The following is a 10,018-nucleotide window of genomic DNA, read 5'->3' as shown; positions in this document are numbered from 1 at the left end:
GGCCTGGATGCATGGCTGCGAGTCGCTGCTAGACAGACATGGCCAGACAACACTGCTTCGCACAAGACAGTCGACATGTATGCACCCCGGGTCTAAGCCGCTCAAATTTCTCCCCCCCAGCGCCGTCATAACTTGCCTGACTCTGCCGCCCGCATCGCGCAATCGCTCTTTTTCCCCCTGCATCCGCCTCTGCCACTCGACTGTGCCAGCCAGACGGCCATTGCCACCTTTTTTTTTCTCGCCGTCCGTCCGTTGCCCTGCTCGACGCATACGATACCTACATACAGCCACACCCCTACACCCGCTACCCGTTTCCCGCGCCGCACACCCCTCGTCGCCCACGCCCACGCCCACGCCCCTCGTTCCCCCCCCCCTCGACGAGCCGACCCCTCATTTTTTCCCTCTCTTCCTCTCTCTTGTTTATTTTGGCCGTTTCCGCCTGCTGGTCCGGGCGCGCGCGCTTTTTTACATTGCTTTGCTAGCCCTACCGCCGCGCCTGACAGCCGCCCCAGGCCTCTAGAGCTACCACTACCACTACATACCATGCCATGCCATGCCATACCACACCATACCACCCCACCCCACCACCTACCACCACCTACCACCACTACTTGCACCCACAAAAGCAACAACAACACCAAAAAAACCGTCCACCGACTACACCGGAGCCCGTAACCCCGCCGCACCGCCCCGGGGTATCAATACACATGAATCAGAAGAAAGCTATCTATAGTCGTCACCTCCCCAAAAGAGATGCAAGAAACTTTGCCGAACACTTGTCCAAAACACCCAAGAAAAGGAGGTAAGGGGGAGGGGTAAGAATAAAAAAAGAATAATCCAAGAGAATAAAAGCGATTGTGAAACCGAAGTCCGGCCATCAAATCAATGGCCCACAGAGAATAAACAATAATGACCTTAAAAAAAAAAAGTCGGGGGGGGGGGTGTGAATAATTATACATGATATCGAGTTAAGGTTCGTGGGGAACAGGGTTCGACGTATGCTGTGTCGCAGCTTTCGAGTTAGACATTAACGTATAGCCAGGGGAAACCAAAGGAAATTCAAGCGAGTGGATGCAGCCAGCCCGTCAGTAGGCGTGGCTGTCTTCGGCGTCCTCACCCATGAGGATCTTGCGCGCTTCGTCCAGTCGTCGCCGCCATGCCTTGCGCTCGTATGCCTCCCCGTACGTGCTTTGCAGCTGAGAGCACACGTGCTGGATGCTGGCAGCAACCCCGTACACAAGCTGCGTCTCTTCTTCGCTGAGCGCAATGCGCGGCTCGTCTCGGGACCCTTCGGTCAGGATCGAAAAGATCTTGGACGTTTGGAGCCCGTTGGCAAACTCTGCAGACGAAGGCGACCCCACGGGCAGCGACGGCTGGGGTGATGCGCCCCCGCCGCTCCGCATGTTGATGGCCGAGTCAGCCCGAAGCGACAAGTAGCCGTTGTGGCCACCGTGGTGAGTGAATGACCGCGACTGGTTCGATAGTAGCTGCTGCGAGAACTGGTCCATCTGCTCGTTGTCGTGCTCGTTGTCGTCGTCCTGCTCTTCGGCTGCAGTGGCAAACGTCGCTACCGTCGACACGGAATCCACGCTCGGGTTCCGTTGGTGAAACGAGAGTCTCTTCTCGGCCGCGGTAATATCGCCATTCTGAACAGCAGTCATGGGCCGCGTCGTCGCAATCGACGTGCCCGAGCTGGTGCTGGATCGACGGTCTTCCAGGCTGTACGTCCCCATTGCGCTGTGCAGGAAAAACGTCTGGTAATCGAATGCGTCGACTCGGTCCTCGTGCCGCTCCGTCGTGGGCATCTCGTACACTGCGTCCTCGTACACGCTCTCGGGCTCACCTGCATCTTCGCCATAGACCGAGACATAGTCGTCCCCATCGCCCGCATCAGACGCCTCGTATGCCTCGGATCCTTCAGGCTCGGTTTCCGAATAACCATCGCTGCTGCTGTTGTGGTCCTTGATTTGCGTCACCAGCTTCTCGCCGTGTGCTTGTGAGGGAGTAGTCGTGGCAGTCAATGGTCGATCCTGGGTTTCGGGGTAGAGCCCAGTCCGAGTGAGGGGTTCCGTAGAGATGCCTAGTCCGGCGCTTGCGGAAATGGGGCTCTCAGACTGATATCCGGGAGACCCAGGATACCATGTGTCGGCCGAGGTAAAGGGACTAGGAGCGCGCAGGCTTTGCATGCTGCGTCGCCGGAGATGGTCTTCTTGCGCCTTTAGTTTAAGGCTGGAGATCCTTCCCCTGAGATCGTTCATCTGGTCGCGAAGACCGCTAGCTGCAGACGTGGACCGGTGTATCCTGGCCCCGTCCTCGTCTTCTCGCAAGGTTTCCAACACGGGGGGTGACTTTGAGCTTCTCGACGCGGACCTGGAAGTAGACCTTGGGCCGTGGTCTCGTTCCGACGTGGTCCAGGTAGTCCGTGGATCGCGGAGCTGCTCGACGCTGCGCGACTCTTTGATGGGAAAACGCCCCTGACCGTAGCTCTCGGGAGCCCATGGCCCGGTCGTGTGGCCGAATGCACTGGACGCGCGCTTGGTCGATATGGTTCTCGTGATGTACGAAGGCGTAAATGAGGTTTCGCTCAAACCGCGCGCATGGCCAGAATTGCCATTCGGCGTCAGTAGCGACGGTCGATAAGGGGGCAGGCGTGGCGGTATTGGGCCCATGCCAGCATACAGTCTTCGATCTCGCTCGCGGCTGGCTGCCATGTGGTGCGGGAGGTCCGAGGTCTTTGCTTTGGGGCTGAAGGTGGGCGACACAACCAATGACTCTCGTGCACCCCGGAGATTTCCCTCCATAACCTGTTCATGGTAAGCAATTGGCTCAATGGGGAGGTGCTCTGCAGCGGGAGGGGGGAGGGGAGATGGTGGTGGTGGTGCGTACGTTTAGCCGCTTCTTTGCGTTTGCCAGAATGATTTCTGCCCGTCTGCTGAGCGCGGCCGACGAGTATGGGTCGTCTTCGTCGTCACTGCCAGTGCTGCGCTCACGGGTCCAGCGCTCCGTGGGCGTCATGCCGTCTCCGCCGTCAGTGTCGGTACCAGACTTGGAGCGGTCCCGCCTTTCCTGCTCTTCCAGGTCGACGGCGCTGTCCTCGAAGGAGTCGTGGCTGTCGAAGCCCGGCCAGTGGTCAAGGTCCTCGGTGAAGATGGAGCTGGCAGAAGGGCTCAGTCGGCGCTGGTCGAGGCCGCGCCAGCTGCCGGGCGAGTGGCTGCTGGGAGCAGTGTGGATGGTGGGCGACGAGGCCAGGACATTGTCGCGGGTAGTCATGCTCCTAGTCGAGGCAACTGAGTCGGTTGGGTTCCGCAGCGTGGAGCGCGAGGACTGTGCTGAGAGCGAGGACTGTGCAGATAGCGATGGTGACTTTGTCTGTTGCGAGGCGCGGCGCCGGCTGTAGATTCCCAATCCTGAAGACAGCCGGACGGGGCTTGAGTCGGTGTGCCTGTACAGGTCCGAGGGCGAGGGCGGGCGCTCAATGAGGGGGATGGGCGAAGCGGCGCGCTCCAGGTCGGCCTCGAGTGCAGGCAGGATCATGCCCGCATCGCTGAGCGTCGGCGAGCGCTGTCCACGGGGGGGTGCAGGACGGGATGCAGCAGCAGAGACGGCCATGATTGCGAGCAGGGGTGCGGAGGATGGGGGGGGAGGATGGTTACCTGGGCTTGGCTGCAGCGCTGGACATATTCGTCGGTCGGCGCGCAGGTCGACGAAACTTTAGTTGGGGGGGGGAACCGTGAGGGCAAAAAGCAATGAATGGTTGGGCAAGCGGGACAGGACTCAAGTAGCGGAAAGACAGTGGGTGTCTGGCCCGGGATTTTCATAATTTCAGCGTGATTAGCTCGCTGGACCGTCGAGCCAGCATGGGCCAGCCGGCACCTGGAGAAGGCCTTTTTAGGGGCACATGCTAGGGGGCCGGCTATGGCTGCTCCCCGGCAAATTGCACGCCGCCCATCGCCTGTGATTCGTGAGACGCCCATGCCCGCCCTCGTCTGCAAGGTACGCTGACTGAAGCGCCGCTATGGCGGCGATCCCTGCTCCCCAGCTTGCGGGTACCTGTCGCCTGCGCCCCAGCCCAGCCCGCTCTGCCCGACCACGGCCATGGCCATGGCCATGATGAAGGCCATGGGCACCGCGGCGACGACAACCACAACCACAACCACAACCACCACGACACCCGGCCACCACCCAAGCCTCCCGGATGCGCCACACACCCACACACTCCCCCAACGCCCTCGCGGTCCGCTTCCCCCTTCCGGGCCGTAGCTTCATGATCAGCATGGTCTGTCTGCGCGCCGCCTGCCGACTCGTCCTGCTAGTGCAAGCCCTCGCCTGTCCTGCTGCACGACGAGCTCAGCACCACGTCACCTCCCCAGTGCTTCGCCTCCAACACCGGGATGAGTAGGTTTTGCCGTATACGTGTACATGCACGCTGCCCAATGCTTCGTGATGTGCCAAACCCCCGTGCTCGCTAATGCAGGTACAACCACAACCACCGTCGACGCGATATCACGGCGGCGAGGAAGCTGAAAGACAATAAAAAAAAGACGACTACTCGACAACAGAAGCATTTCTTCTATACAAAACCGTCGTCCTCATCGTCGTCCCATCCTAACGCGTCGTATATCGACGGCCCGGCAAAAGGATCCACACCAGCTTCACGCGCCGCCACGGCAACCGACTTGGTGGGCGTTGCAGCAACATCGCGAGGCCCAGCCGTGATACTGTTGCACGGAGGACTGTCGAGGGCCTTGGCGGGCGTCTCGAACACATGCGGTGCTGCTTCATCGAGTCCCGCGTCCGGAGCAGGGCCCGCTGTCTTTAACGGGGTCGCAAAAATCCTCCTCCGCACCGCATCCGAAGAAAAAGGTTTCGCCTGTGGCGCTTTCGACGGCGTCTCAGCAATGCTGGAATCCACTAGGTTTGGCGCCGTCGTGTGGCGGTGGCCCGTTGCGGGTATCATCGCAGGCGGCGGTCGCACGCCTGACGAGGGTACGCAGAACCCGCTCGATGGAGGCGCTCCCTCCCCCGGCGACCTGACAAACGGGTCATAGTGCTGTTGCACAGGCGTTTGCTCAACCATGTTCTTCGTCTTGCGGCCTGCCCGTGGCGTGGCCGTTACCTGCACCTCCTTGATCGTCTTTCGAACCGTAACTGCCGGTTTCCGCGATTTGCTGGGCAACCCGAGACCACGTTGCTCCCGGTCGCTCACATAGCTGCCAGCTGCTAGCCCTCGGTTGGGCTTCTTAAGCGCTAGTATTGCCTCTTGCAAATCTTCTTCTACTCGCTGTTTCTGCTTCATCTTTGCTGATGCAGCCGCCGAAGGTTGAGCCAGATCGATTTGACGCCCCTGCAAATGTCGAATCTGCGACATCGACTGCCTTGCACCCTTGGACGGGCTGCGTCGAAAAGGTATAGCCGACAGTGGTGTCTCGCTTCCTTCTCTTTTGATCCCCTCTACTATCACCGAGTCAGTAGCCGATCGGTTCAGAGATGGCGTTGTCCGCTCAACCGTCCTTCCGGTGTTGTCGGTGGCTACTCGTACTAGCGAGCGCCGCGGCTTCTTCGTTTCAGGTTCCTTGGAGTCTTTTAATCTGCGTGAGGTAGAGGGTGGCTTGTTTGCCTTTCGCTTGGCCGGCAAGCTGTGCGCTGGTCCACCGAGCTTTTTGTTGACCATTACCGCCTGTTCGGGAAGGCGGTTGATGTAGAAAGGTATTATCACTTCGACACAGAAGCTGTGCAGGCGATCGCTTGACCCGTTGCGGCCAGTCCCGTCCGAGCCCTCATTCTGCTGCGATGGCTTGGCGTCAAACTCCAGTATGCCCATTTCCTCAGTAGCATGCCATATGCAGAGCTTGTCCAGCAGCAAATCAAGCTGGACGTTGATATCGTCGAGTTTCTTCTTCCGCTTCTTCGGCACGGGCTGCTCGTTGTGATCTTGGCTTTCTTCTTTTGCACCATCTTGGCCAAGAGCATTGGTGCTTGTGGACATGGCCTCGAGCGCGATAATCTCAAGCATGAGCATCAGTTGCGCCAGTGTCTCGCGAACTCGTAAATCACCAATGCGCCTCTTGATACGCTGGTCCATCGTCTCTGCAGCCATGGCCTCACCACCAGGCAACTCCGACCGCCACCACTTTTTGACAAGTGCCTCTTCTTGTGGGTATACGCCCTCGCGACCAAGTCTCGCCTTCTTCTTTGACTTTTTTGTTTTACCGGCCCCAGCGCTAGGCTCGTCGTCTGAAGTACTTCCCGGTGACATGGCTTTGATCAACGCGGGTAGTTTTTCATAGTACTTCTTTTCACTAGCCTTTGGGCTGAGCAGCATTGCACGTAAAGATGCAATAAGCTCGTGTGTGGGAGGAGCCCCTTCTTCAGCCAAAGTGAAGGCATTGCGTGCTCGAGTCAGAGGTCCCTTTGCAAAATATGCCAGAGATGTTTTTGACATGTACACGGCATCAAGATATTGGCTAATCAGCAACTCGAGCTGCTCTTGTGGTGACGGTAAGACTGGCGGTGGCTCAAACGAGGGCTCTGTTGGCACAGTGTCTAGGCTTTCGGTATCCTGTGGTGCTGGGACATCTTCCAGTTGTTGAGAATCCAGGGTAATATGTGCTTGCGGCAGCTTTGGTCGAAGCATACCCATTCGTGTACGGCGCAGTAATAGCTCCGTAGCCTGCGTCTCTACTGCAGCACATTGCCACCACTCGCCGGGGGCGTCTGTATTTGTATCCGGCTTGGCCCTAATCGGCAGTCTGTGTATGTTTCCGGGATCCCATAGATCTGCGACATCTTTCTCTTTCAGCCAGCTTGCCAGTTTGGATATACTGTAGATGCGTGCTTGTACCCGCTCTATGGCATACAACGTCTTCTTCGCCTCGAGCTGCGCAATCAGCACTCTGAGGGTCTCGCCCTCGTCCTTGTCCGTCTCTTCATCCTCTAGAATGTCTATGTGAGCGGCGAAGAGGCTATGTGAAGCGAAGTTGTCGTCGGCGGACGCATCGAGGAATGTAAGCGGCAGTTGAGAGCGCCCAACTACACGGATAGGCTTGAAGGTGACGGGCTCAGTGTTTGGGAATTCAGAGTGCGGCCTGATTGTAAAGGGCTTGTTGAAATTCCCGAGGCCGCAAAGCGAGGCTCGCTTTAGTTTCGAAGGGAGCTGAGTCCTGGGTTCCTCATGTTTGATGGCTAGTCGCAGCAGTTGGGTTGGCGTGTCTGGAACGGTGTGAAGCATTGTCTTCGTTTGCAATGCGCATGTGGACATCGGAACTGCGCATGGCTGTCCGTGGGGTGTGGGATGCGGCAGGCGATTCTCGATGTGGGTTGATTATGCCTCTCTCCGCAAACGCGTTGGGTACGGGAGTCGCGCATCACGAAGGCTCGTGCACTGTGATCTCCCACACTGCAACGTCATTCCCACCATAGCCTCCCCATTGGCCCCAGCAACACTGTGCGAGCAAAGAAAAAACTTGGGCAGTGGTATGCAACACTGATTCTCAAGCCGTATCCTACGAATATTTTTTCGACAATACAGAACCACTACAGTCACCTGATTTCTTACTCTGGCGCGACGGATGTTTACACAATCACACCGTCTTGGTACACAATCCACAGCCTTCTTCGACATCTTAGTCAGTTCAACTATCCCCTAAGCTTACGAAATCACTTCACAGAAATCCATATTACATAGACGTTTGAAACCTACATCGCTTGTTTGGCAGCTTTTGCACCAGAGCAAATCGGGAAAGCAATCGTAGCCCTTTGCCTGGGCGTAACACGGTCAAACCAAACTTTCAGAACCAATAGACACAACTTAAATTCCATGGTTGATCCTTGGGATCGTATCAGCAAGTCTGCACGTGCTGGGCTTCATACTGCATCTGTCCGAGTGATGTCTGAATGTAGACGGGGGATTCTACCCTGGCTCAGATAACTGAAATTACGATTATGCGCCTCAAGCAGCAGGTCCTCTCCCAATCCAAAGCCGGTAACTGCGAAAGGGGCCACGCCTCCTATCAACGTTGTCATAATTAAATTTTGGGCTCAGCATAAGCTGATTGGTGTTGAAGTACATCCACCCATTCAGGATGGCCATTGAATCCGCATGTTGGATCAACGCGCTTCTGGCCAGTACTTTGACTACGTAATTGTTGGCTGGGATCAAGCCGGAACCACCAGGCGCGTCTCCATTGATAGTCATATTGACTTCGGATTTGAGTGTGTCGACGTAGTATATGGCGTTTTGCTCACTTGCCGCAATGTACACACGCCCCCGGTCGTCAGCAGTGAAACCGGCTTGTTCAGAACCACATTGGCCTGGGTTTTGCACTGCAGCCAAGACCTCGTCTTCTGTCTTGTTGGGGTCGACAAGGATCTCCTGAGAGATGTAGTAGAAGCGTCTAGAGGCTAGGACACCCCAGTAAAAGTTGCCGGATGCTGTTGTCGCCGTCAGTACTAAGAACACAAGTTGGCTTAATAGTGCTCAACCAATGCCACCCCATCTGCTGCTGTGGTAAGATGGCCCTTCTTCGTACCGTTCCAAGTATAGATGGGCTGCCCGTCATATGAGCCAACATAATTCTCATCTGCTCGAACAACACTGGTGTTGAACAATCTCCGCAGAGCGCTACCATCATCAAGATCGATTGTCACGAGTGAACTATTGGTACTAGCATCTGGGATAAAGGCGTATCCACTTTTTCCACCAAGAGTTGTGTTGATACGCAGGTCATTCATATTCATGCGGTGTGATAATAAGCGCTCGGGTATCACGTAAGTCCGAAGGTGCTCGCCCGTTGTCTCGTCAAAGCTCATAATCTTTGCCCCACCAAATATGGCACCGGTTTCCGGTGTTGCGTTGTAAGGAATGCCACTGTCGATAACCCAGAGTCTCCCCTTGTTGTCCAGAATGATGTTCTGTACATTGATAAAGCATGTGCTAGGATCTTGGCCAGCGGTGCAATTCTGAATGCCTGCATTGGGCCACGGCTTCTCGTCGTTGAAAGAAGTGCAAACCACGACGTTGTTGGGTGTCTGTCCACTGTTGCGGGGATATGCCAAATAGAGTCTGTTGTTCGAATCGACGGCTAATCCAGTGGAAGGCGTTTGAGAGTCGTGAATTGCCTCCAGAGGCGGTCCTGCCAGAGAGAAGTCGGTAGGATAGGCGCCATTGGTGTATCCAGGTCCGAAGGGGCGGTAGCCACCGGGAGGCGTCTGCCAGTATTCTGTTGCCCACGCAAGGCTGGTCAAAGCCAAGGTACCTAGTATTTTCATGCTCATACTCGAAGATCAGGTGATATCCCTTCAACAGACTGGGCGTACTTGATATGAACGTGCTGGATGGCCTGTGGATGGCAAGATAATATTGAACTGAGCGCTTACACTGCTATAACTACGTGAAATATCAACGTTGAGGACTTAAACTTTTCAGATTGGTTGCTACTCAGATCGCCAGCAGGCTCGCATAAATGCATGACGCGCGTATTAACCTTACAACTATCGACCAGCAATGAACCTTATACGGGTCATTTTCTACGATGTGTCTTGTCGATGTAAGTAGGTCGTACGAGCATCCTGACCTGCATAGGCAAATGCCCTTCGGCGTGTTGGTGACTAATACCTTGAACGAGCGTCTGCAGACATAGCATATTCCCTGTACTGTAGGCCCGCGTGGAGAGGAGGGGTACCGTTTCTTACGGAACTGGGGAAGACGGAAATAGAGAAGGCTGAATTGCCGACTAAACCGCTTCAGGTGGTGTGCGCGCGCTGGCTGTCAGCTCCAACAGCAGACGCACAGCTTACCTATAGTTTTTGCTGTGCTATATCTTACCAAATGCTTACTAAGATATTCCGTTGTTTTGTACGTGTGCAGAACAGAAGAATAAGGTATTATGGTGCTGGTATATCGTAGTGAAAATCCCGAGTTTTGGTGGGCGAGAGCCGATTGTTCTCTATTCCCGGCTTTCCCAGTTCCGTCGGGTCGACCCATGGTTCCTTAACCCGCGTGTCGCTATACCCGAACCGT

The 10,018-nt window shown here is 56.0% G+C and overlaps 3 protein-coding genes across 3 annotated transcripts; all 3 read right to left on the bottom strand.

Annotated features, from left to right (window-relative positions):
- Positions 1-944: 944 nt before the first annotated feature.
- Positions 945-3,632, bottom strand: SETTUDRAFT_142345 (uncharacterized protein). The gene is made up of 2 exons (XM_008032323.1): positions 2,887-3,632; positions 945-2,804 (listed from the first exon to the last, which is right to left on the bottom strand). The coding sequence occupies exons 1-2, from the start codon at positions 3,607-3,609 to the stop codon at positions 1,086-1,088; spliced, it is 2,442 nt and encodes an 813-aa protein (XP_008030514.1). The 5' UTR covers positions 3,610-3,632; the 3' UTR covers positions 945-1,085.
- A 938-nt stretch (positions 3,633-4,570) lies between these two features.
- SETTUDRAFT_142340 (uncharacterized protein) lies at positions 4,571-7,288 on the bottom strand (the record flags this gene model as incomplete). The annotated part of the gene is made up of 1 exon (XM_008032322.1): positions 4,571-7,288. Exon 1 carries the CDS (start codon positions 7,256-7,258, stop codon positions 4,571-4,573), a length of 2,688 nt encoding a protein of 895 aa, XP_008030513.1. The 5' UTR covers positions 7,259-7,288.
- Positions 7,289-7,948: 660 nt separating this feature from the next.
- Positions 7,949-9,273, bottom strand: SETTUDRAFT_96885 (uncharacterized protein; the record flags this gene model as incomplete). Its single annotated transcript, XM_008032321.1, is given in 3 exon segments — positions 7,949-8,430; positions 8,459-8,465; positions 8,482-9,273. The coding sequence occupies 3 exon segments, from the start codon at positions 9,271-9,273 to the stop codon at positions 7,949-7,951; spliced, it is 1,281 nt and encodes a 426-aa protein (XP_008030512.1).
- Positions 9,274-10,018: the final 745 nt, after the last annotated feature.

The sequence above is a fragment of the Exserohilum turcica genome (genome assembly GCF_000359705.1).
Source record: "Exserohilum turcica Et28A unplaced genomic scaffold SETTUscaffold_7, whole genome shotgun sequence".
Classification (NCBI taxonomy): Eukaryota; Fungi; Ascomycota; class Dothideomycetes; order Pleosporales; family Pleosporaceae; genus Exserohilum; species Exserohilum turcicum.
This window is presented reverse-complemented; position numbering and strand designations above follow the sequence as displayed.

What these genes read in the sequence shown, in the direction of transcription:
- SETTUDRAFT_142345 (XM_008032323.1), bottom strand. Translation starts at nt 3,609, where the DNA reads ATGGCCGTCTCTGCTGCTGCATCCCGTCCTGCACCCCCCCGTGGACAG. An exon ending in ACGCAAAGAAGCGGCTAAAC is followed by an intron (nt 2,805 to 2,886) that starts GTACGCACCACC and finishes TACCATGAACAG; the next exon opens with GTTATGGAGGGAAATCTCCG.